Source organism: Perissodus microlepis, chromosome 7 (assembly GCF_051167445.1).
Source record: "Perissodus microlepis isolate ML-2025 ecotype Zambia chromosome 7, ASM5116744v1, whole genome shotgun sequence".
In the NCBI taxonomy this organism is placed as follows: Eukaryota; Metazoa; Chordata; class Actinopteri; order Cichliformes; family Cichlidae; genus Perissodus; species Perissodus microlepis.
Window position 1 is genome coordinate 47,505,339 of NC_140467.1, and position 9,950 is coordinate 47,515,288.

Consider the following 9,950-nt stretch of genomic DNA (forward strand, 5'->3'; position numbering starts at 1 on the left):
GAGAGTATGGACATGTACTGTAAGTAGGTGCACAGGGACAGAGTGGATAAACTTGCCTTTCAGTCAGAGCCCGCCTCTCCTGCACGGCAGGAATGTGAAATGCACCTGAACTGGATCCCCCAGCAGGAAGAATGATTGCAGAAAGTCGTCAGTTCACCTGTTCCGAGACGTAACTTTTCTTGGCAAGTCTGACAAGAACAAGAAAGAAAGAAAGAAAAGAAAAAAATCTGTATAAGGTTTACAAAGTTGCTGTCTGTAGCTGAACCGGGAGCAGCAGGTAAACTAGGATAACAATGGGTGAGTGCTGCCTGTCTCCAGAGGACGAGGAGAGACTGAGGATACACAGAGAAATAGAGAGACAGCTTCGACGGGACAAGTTAGCGTCTAAACGGGAGCTGAAGCTGCTGCTTTTAGGTGAGAGCTCAGTGTTTAACTAACACACGTCCAAAGTGGAACTTTGGAACATAATGAACAGATATGTCTTCAGTAACAAAGAAACTTTAAATAAGTTTAGTTAGTTTGATTTTGTTTTCTGTTTTTTACAGTGTACACTTGTTAGATTTGTGGCTAACTGTTATTATTAAAGGGTTGCTGATCATAGCAGTGAACGTTTGAGTTATATTTCTGAGGCTTATGCGATTTAACAGCTCAACAGAAACAACCTTTAGCGTCAAAGGAATTCCCTGTGATGATTCATTCATCCACCCAGAAACTCTCATACAACCTGCTGAGATTACGCAAGGACATTGTGTGCTATATAAAACAATAATAACGTTCACATTCCAGTTTAATCTGTATATAAGGGAGTGAAATGCTGAATTAGACTAACCAGAACAGGTTTTTCTTAATGTGGAGTGTAATTATATGTCTGTATCTCGTTTTTCCTTCTTTTTTTTAAAAACACGTTTAAGGTCTCTCTTTAAACTAGCGATCTCGAGCTCAATGAGACCTGTTTAAATAAAGAATTTCATAATAATAATAATATACAGGAAAATAGCCTTCCATTTACAGCTCCACAGTGAGTAGAGTTTGGTTTCTGCTTATGTTCTGGCGTGGATATCCTCAGATGTAGTTTGAAACAGTGTGAATTTTGTGTGTAGGATCGTTTCAAAGCCTTATTTGATTCGCATCATGTGATGGGCAAGTATTTGAACTGTAGACTATCTTAGTTTATCGTAGTAGGCTACTGGTATGCTAGCATGTGATAGTTAGCATTAAAACAAAGTCCTTAGACTGAGAATAATACAGCCTATAATACAGAATAAAATGTTGTCTGATGACGATGCTCTATATTTACAGTATCTGTATTTATAAAGCACTTTTCAAAGTAAAGTTTCAAAGTGCTGAATATTAATAAAACCAACAAATAAAAAATAAAAGTTAAAAATAAATGCGTTGGAAACTAAAACAATTTAAAATGATCTCAATATGATTATAAAATAATTATATAAATTATATTACATGTCTGTCAAAGCACTTCCCTGAAAACATCAGAAACAAAATGACCAAAGTCATAGAATTCCTCCACTATGGAGCAGGAACATTTGGATCATATTCCATGTCATTCCATCTGATTATTGTGGAAATCACCACAAAAACCAAAAGCTTGGCTTGTAGTGTAGTTTTGCCCTCATAAATCGACGGGAAACTGACATCGGAGGTATGGAATAAGGTGAATCAGGTGCAAATACCAATATTTTCTGGATCAATAGATAACAAAGCTTTGGTATGTGTTTTACGCTGTGCTGTCACCCCACCCCAGTTACAGCTTACTCCTTGCATTCTTCACATAGTAATGTTCTGATGAATCTCTCAGATAGCCTTAATCATTTGCAGTCTCCTCTTAAAAATGAAACCATACTGCTGCTTCATTAGTACAAAGTATTCAGGTTTCATATTTTGACAGCCACGGTGACCTCATTAAATGACATGTGGTCTGTTTTCTCCAGAACCAAAACGGCTAAGCAGGCCACTTTTCAAAGCTTGACTGTTGATTATGTTGGAAACAATACATTAGACATTAGGGATTTGTTTAAAGGTCAGCGCTACTTTAAACTTCAACTTGAGTTGTTTGGAGAACAATATCCCCCTGTAAAGGTCAGACTAATGGTTAACATTTCTAGGCGTTTTGGGCCCTAAGCTGACACCCTTATCAAGAGTAATTTACAACTAGAATGCAGGAAGCAGATCACTGTTTCAGTCAAGGACACATCGCTGTTGATAGTAGAGCTGCCACGATTAGTCGACTAGTCACGATTACGTCGACTATCAAAATCGTCGACGACTAATTTAATAGTCGATGCATCGTTTGAAGCTTTGTAAGATCACAAAAGACGCAGGAATAAGTAGTAGGATTTAAGAGTGTAATAACGGACTGAAACAGAAGATGGCAGCACTGCGTGTACAAGGATGCCAGCTCCCATTAAACCCCGAAGAAGAAGAAACTGTGTCCCAGAATTCATAGCGCAGCCCAGCTCAGTTTCCAACAATGGCGGCAGCTAGTTAGTTTTAATATTACTCTTATTATTCTTTCTGGGTCACAAAATAAACGTTTAACATATTTTCAGGCGAGAATGTATCTGTGTAAACCTCAAATATCTGCTCAGTTTATCAAGACACCACATATTTTCAAAAGCGCTCCGACGTTTTCGGAGACGTCTGTTACCCACTAGCTCGATAGCTAGCCGGGGGCAAGGCTCACTAGAGCCGTGAGAACACCGGACTCCCTGCAAATCGTTTTCAAACCCACCGCGGTCTTTCGCTACTCAGGTTAAACATATATAAGTCACTTAGATAACTTACAAATGTTATTGTTTGGCTTTTTTCAGTATTTTATTTGTTCCTGAGTAAATCGGTTTGGCTGAGATTAAAGTTATAGTTTTTACACAGCTGAATAAACCTCAAGCAGACAGCTGATCATCAGAAGTGTGAGATGCTCGAGAATATACTCCGGTGTCCCGTTATATTTTAGATAGCAAGGAGCAGACGGCTGAGTTTATTAAACTTCACCGAAACAATCTGCAAATTTCATTAAAATTTAATAAACTATCATCTTGTCTTTATTTTTAGTTAGCACATACCTTAAACACTTAAAGCTGTAAGCTAATGATAGTTATATAAGAGCAGATGCTGCTGGTGCAATAAGCTGTACGGTTGACGTTCAATGGATGCATGATCTGATTAGTCGACTAATCGCAAAAATAATCGGTGACTAGTCGACTATCAAAATAATCGTTTGTGGCAGCCCTAGTTGATAGGCACGTTGAGTTGCAGGAATCTGGCACAAACTTTCTCAGTCCCAAAATAGTATTCAGGACATTGTTATGTGCAGAATAAAAAGTAAGTGCATATTTAATTCATAATGTTTATAGCCTTTTTGTTTTCTTTTCAACTTTTTAATTCTCCATCTGCTGTCATGCTTTTTTGTAGTGCAAAAGCAGTGAGATGAAAATAAAACCGAGCATATGGGCATAATGTTCAACTCCTATATGCTGTGCTAAATCAGAGTAATCATATTGGTGATGGGGGGATACAAAAGAATGAAGAAACGCACAATACTCATACTCAAACACACAGACCCTTGCTTGATTGAAAAAAAAGGTCTTCTAACCCGGAAACCTTACCTTCTGGAAATATTATAACGCTTCAGAGATTGCAATTTTTTTTTGTTGTTTTGTTGCCAAACTCCTGTTGAGCTGCAGCTGATTGATGTTGAGATGATTTCCTTTTTTTGAGTGCATGCCACAGATGTCCTATTTCTGGCATTGCTTTGATCTTATTCCATTTTTCATCCTTCGGTTTCATTCATCTCGTTTGCCTAGGGACTGGTGAAAGTGGGAAGAGTACTTTCATCAAACAGATGAGGATCATCCATGGCAAAGGATACAATGACACTGACAGGGAAGGCTTCACTCGTGTGGTGTATCAGAACATCATAGCGGGCATCCAGGCGATGATCAACGCCATGGAGACTCTTCACATTGACTACCTCCATGACCAGAACATTGTGAGAAACCAAGCATTTAAACTTTTATGTGGCGTTTGAGAAAGCTTGCCGTACCAGTTACATTGAACAAAACAAATTAGAAATAATACTAGCATTGTAACATGCAGGCTATATAAATAGGCAGTTTTCCACTGCAGGAACTTGTGAGTTGCTTCTGGGGCCTGCGACTTTGTGTGTGCATTCTGACCACAGGGCGAACCTCCTGTAAGGCCTCATTCGGGGTTGTAAGAAATTTACATTTCTGTAAATGTGCCCGATTTGCCGCAGTGGACAGACAACAAATTCTGACCAGCTGAGCTATTTTCGGTATTAAATTGTGTTTGTTCAGTGGCAAATCACAACACGTGGGAGTTTTTTGGGGAGGGCGAGGTGGGGGTCTTCTGTTAAACCTCAAGAATCAGACTCAGAGTGGGCGGCCATCTGCCCAGAAACAGTTGGTGTGTGAAAAAAAAACAAGATATGAGCAATGAAGAACAAAAACACTCAGTGACTGTGTGGCCCATAATAGAAACATCTGGAGGACAAGATACCAGGAAATACATGGATCCAAAAAGGGGGGAAATGGCGAGAATAAGACAGGAGAGGTGCTCATTATATCATATATATTTGCAACCTGGAGCTATAAAGGCATAACTAAGGGATATTAAGATGGTGCAAACTTTTATCCTGCAAAATAATTGGAAAAATGTTAAGGGATCATAGAAGTTATTACAGTTTAAACTTTGGGGGACATGAAAGTGTGCACCAAATTTAATTTAACAAAAGCTAATTCAAGCTTGTTACTTTTTAGTATTCAAAAACTTCTACAGACAATTAATTTTTCTACATCATGTCATTGCAGTAGATCTGGTTCTTCTTGAGAACTATAGTAAAAAAAGGAAACATTGCCTAAAAACGATCTCTTGCAATTCACAAAACCCATCTAGTGGGATTTCTTTTACAGCGGTCATTGTATTGAACGTGTACTGAAGAAGTGAAATGACCTGTGTATCTGTCTGTCAGGGGTATGCAGAGAAGCTGAGCCAAGTGGACTTGACCTATGTGTCAAGTTTGGAGTCCTGGCAAGTGGACGCCATAAAGAGAGTCTGGAACGATCACGGTGTTCAAAGATGCTATGAGCGCAGAAGGGAATTCCAGATATCAGACTCTGCAAAATAGTAAGACTTTTATATTTCACATCTTTATCTTGCATTAATTTTCTCCGTTTATTGTAATCCTGTAATAGTGTGGATTCATTCTGCTAAAATAAATGCATGTAAAAAGCATAGATTTCTGTTTAATATTTCAGAATATTAACCTTAATGTGTTGTTGTAAACATTTCAGTTACCTCACTGACTTGGACAGAATCACAGCCCCGTCGTACATCCCCACCCTGCAGGACATCTTGAGGGTCAGGGTGCCCACCACAGGCATCATAGAGTATCCCTTTGAATTTTCCAAAAACATCTTCAGGTTTGATATCATACTTTATTAACACATCATCTAGACAGATATACAGCCCTGTGAAAAAGAAAATTTTGACATGACTCGCAGTCCAGTGTACCCAACCATTCAACAGCTTGTAGAAGTCTTTACAATGTTGCTCCAGTTTATTGAGATTTGTGGAATGCTCCAGACCAGCAAACTGCCAAACTTCTGCTTTTATACTGGCACTCCCTCTTGCTGATGACCAATAATGAAGTGCATTTGATTAACAGCACCCATCTGGTACTTACCTTCTTAATGTGTATGGAAACAGTTACGGTGTACTCACAGTCCACACACACACACATTATTACTGCGGTGACAAAACAGACTAATTATTGAAGTGCACTGTTCCAAAAAATAGTAATGTCAAAGTATCTTACTGTATATTTTACAGTTTTGTACTGTCTTTCTAGAATATCATTAAATTTACATAGGTAGACTGTGATTTTACATGTCAAAGGTAAGATAACATAACATCACTGTAAATATAGTAAAACACAATTTACTTGTTTTTTAAATATATTTTTTTGTACATATGCATATTTAGATTGTTAAAATACATTCAGAAATGTATCATGATTTCACAAATATCTGTCCGTTATTTGAAAGATTGAACTGTTGAATTCAAATGTAATGCTATGGAAAAGTATATAACATGATTCCTATAAGCTTGTGTTACATCACATAAGTATTATTATCATTGCTATTTAGGGCGATCGTGGCTCAAGAGTTGGCAGTTGGCCTTGTGATCAGAAGGTTGCCGGTTCAAGCCCCGGCTCGGACACTCTCGGTATTGTGTCCGTGGTCAAGACTCTTCACCTACTGGTGATGGCCAGAGGGGCCGATGGTGCGATATGGCAGCCTGTCCCAGGGCATTCAATCCATTATTATTTAAACCAACTGTTAACTGTATATTTCTGTACATTTACGTATTATGATTCATATTGCCACATTCATTGACCTTGTTTATAGGTAATTTCATTGTTTGATCACGTTAAAATGTTCCTAATTTAATGTCTAAAAGCTCTTGGAAAAGGCAGAATCCCATGTAAAATTAGCGCAACAAACTGTATTTTCATTACTGAAAATGACTGTATTTTCATGAGAAAGTTATTTTCTGTTATTTTACGGTAGCATTTTGGTGCCCCAGCTGCTGGAATATTACCGTTTTTTTAAGATGTTTTTTTTTCCTATTTATAGATGATTTCATTGTTTAATCACATTAACATGTTCCTAATTTAATGTTTAAAATCACTTGATAAGGCAAGATCACATGTGAAATTAGCGCAACAAACTGTATTGTCATTACTGGAAATAACCGTATTTTTATGAGGAAGTTATTTTCTGTTATGTTACGGTAGTATTTTGGTGCCCCAGCTGCCAGAATATTACCGTTTTTTTAAGATGTTTTTTTTAACAGTGTGACTAAAGATAGTTAATTTGAACTAAGTGGGCGGTAATAAGTTTGCCTTCAAGTCGTGTTTAGAATAAGCTGCAGACAACAAAAGAGCTCCATTCACAGCTTCTGCAGGTCCCAGTGCACATGTGAAATTCAATCATCTGTGTCGCTATGTGGAACTGTTGAGTGTTGAAACCTGTATTGGCTAAAGACCATTTATATAGAGAGTGAACTTAGCAGTGTCAGTCCCCTTAGAAAACTCTCTGCGAGAAAGTAGAGAAATATAGTTCCTTCTTCAGTAATTCTTCAGTCTTCAGTGATGAATGAACCTTTACTGCTTTCATTGTCTTTCTGTAGGATGGTTGATGTTGGTGGGCAGCGTTCTGAGAGGAAGAAATGGATCCACTGTTTTGAGAATGTCACCTCTATCATATTCCTTGCAGCCCTCAACGAGTACGATCAGGTCCTCTACGAGAGTGAAAACGATGTACGGTCATTATAGTTACCCCGTTTGATCCTTTCTTTGATTCTTGTCCAACCTTGTCCAAATACAGTTCATCGTCTAAGCCTGTCGCCCCTCTTTCAGAATCGACTCAAGGAGAGCCTCGCCTTGTTTAAGACCATCACCTCGTGGCAGTGGTTTCAAGAATCCTCCATCATCCTCTTTCTGAACAAAACAGACCTGCTAGAGGAGAAAATCCAGCATTCGCATTTAGCTTCCTACTTTCCAGAATACACAGGTAAAGCATGCCCCCAGTTTGCTCTGCATGTCTTCAGAACAACCATAACTGTGTTCAAAACTATATTTGAGTATAACTGGCATGAAGTGAATCAGCCATGAATCATATCATTTACAAGTGTTTTATGGCCAACTTTCACTTGCTCGTGTCATTAGATGATTTACTGCATCTGTAAGGTGTACACGATTGTAAATGAACATACTGTCGTGTCCCCCACCCCTCAGCCCCAATCGGTAACACAACCAGGCTCAGGGAGAAGCAGATAGCTGACACTCCCTGAGCCTGGTTCTGCCAGAGGTTTCTTCCTGTTAAAAGGGAGTTTTTCCTTCCCACTTTCACCAAGTGCTTACTCATAGGAGGTTTTCTGATTGTTGAGGTTTTCTCTATATTATTGTAGGGTCTTTAACTTACAATATCAAGTGACTGAGGTGAGTTTTATTCTGATTTATTTGTATAAAGTAAAATTGGATTCAATATTTATGTATTTAAACTGTTAGACTACAGAAGTAATGACAAGCTGTGTTAATCATTTTTTTTAAATTACTATCTGTACATGAATTAATCAATCCAGCATACACACTGTAAAATATTTGATAATTAAAGACATTAAAGATTTGTGAAGATGACAACTGATCGATTTGTGAAAGTCCACAATAGAGCACTACGCGTATTGTGACTGATGTTAATGATAAGCACAATTATTAAGAATGAGTTAGTTCTTAAGTCTCAACTAAGACACACTTGACAGTATAAAACTGTATTAAACAGTAACTGTGAAAGAGTGAGCAAGTCCGTGTTTTTCTCAGGAGGCTTTTCTAATTTTGACCACTTTCTCCCACACAGGACCTCGACAGGATGCTGAAACAGCTAAAAAGTTCATCTTAAATATGTATGTGGAGCGGCATGTTGGTCGTCATAAAGCCCTTTACACGCACTACACCTGCGCTACAGACACGGAGAACATCAGGATTGTGTTCAAATCAGTCAAAGACACACTCCTCCAAGAAAACCTGGAACAGTTCAACCTCGAATGACAGAGGCTAATGGACCAAGTGATGGCTTCACTGTGGAGAGCAAGAACACTGGTCGTAATCATGTTATAACACTTTTAAAAAGACAAAAAAAATCTTTAATGTGCTGTCAGCTGCTTGTTCAAAAACATCAAAGAGAGGCATTTAGGCAGCAGTGTCAGGTAAGGTGCATTTATTTCATGACTGTAACAGGGAGCAATTGTCTTTCTTTGCGACACCGCTTTATCATAACTGGTAAAGTAAGCCCATTTTCTTCTGCTATAGGAGAAAAATGTTATCTTGAATTGTTACACAGGGTTCCTTTCATTCTGTTACTGTTTGATGGAGAATAAGCACACGGCATCAGATTCGTTTTACAAAGTCTGGCAGGAATGTGGCCCATCCTGCCTTACAGCTCCTCATCCTGTAAGGCAGGATGGGCCACATTGTAGCTCCTCACTGTGGGGGGAAACTACAATGGCTTTAATTTGTTTTTTCATTATTGTATTTGGATACTTTTAACAAACGTTTTGCCTCTAAAATGATTTTTCCCCCAGCTAATTTCCACAAAATATAGATGTTAAAACCACAATCATGTAATATGTATTTCTATAAACTGATTCATGCTGCTTCCCCATTGTTGTCACTTTATAGAGAACTTTATTTTGACAAAAGTAATTAAAAATATATATAAAGAACAAAGTGTATGTTCAGAAATCTATGACTGATCTCACGCTATAGGACAGCAGCTGCTGACAGTGATTAACTAAAGGCAGTTTTCCCAGACACCTTCACGTCAGGCGTGGTTACACTGAGTGTGATTATAACCTTTGTACCAAACAATGGTCAACAATGAGGTCTGACAGGCTGATCTCCGTCTTCCTGTCCTAATTACTTGGGATTAAACTTTGGTAAGTGAAACAGGCTTTCAACGAGGTTTAGAGAAATGCGTGTTTGGGCATGGATATCTAGGAACCAGCTGATTTCACCTGTGTTGTGTTTTAAGGGTTGAACAGTTCAGAGCTAACGTAGAAGGAAACAGAAGTAGCCTAAAAATCAGTGGATTGTCAAGCATCAGCTGTTTGCTTCTGATTAGACAATATTTTCAAGCATGTGGTGAATCCTATGAATATTATCTGCACACGGAGCTGGCAACGACAGCTCCTTTTGTCACCCTGAGGGCAAACAGCTCTCTGGGGCTCACAAATCAACTGTCAGACATTAAAAGCAGTCCCACACTTGTCGTGAATAGTAGTAGTTCAGAAACCTCAGAGCGCACCCACTTCATAATGACAGGCAAATACACTCCTCCTATATGTATGTATAA

At 38.5% G+C, this 9,950-nt stretch overlaps 1 protein-coding gene across 1 annotated transcript; it reads left to right on the forward strand.

The window, feature by feature from the left end:
* Nucleotides 1-178: 178 nt before the first annotated feature.
* On the forward strand, nt 179-9,869 carry LOC146383930 (guanine nucleotide-binding protein subunit alpha-14-like). The gene is made up of 7 exons (XM_084935526.1): nt 179-414; nt 3,822-4,006; nt 5,009-5,163; nt 5,331-5,459; nt 7,231-7,360; nt 7,460-7,613; nt 8,457-9,869. Exons 1-7 carry the CDS (start codon nt 294-296, stop codon nt 8,645-8,647), a joined length of 1,065 nt encoding a protein of 354 aa, XP_084791652.1. The 5' UTR covers nt 179-293; the 3' UTR covers nt 8,648-9,869.
* The last annotated feature ends 81 nt before the right edge of the window (nt 9,870-9,950 follow it).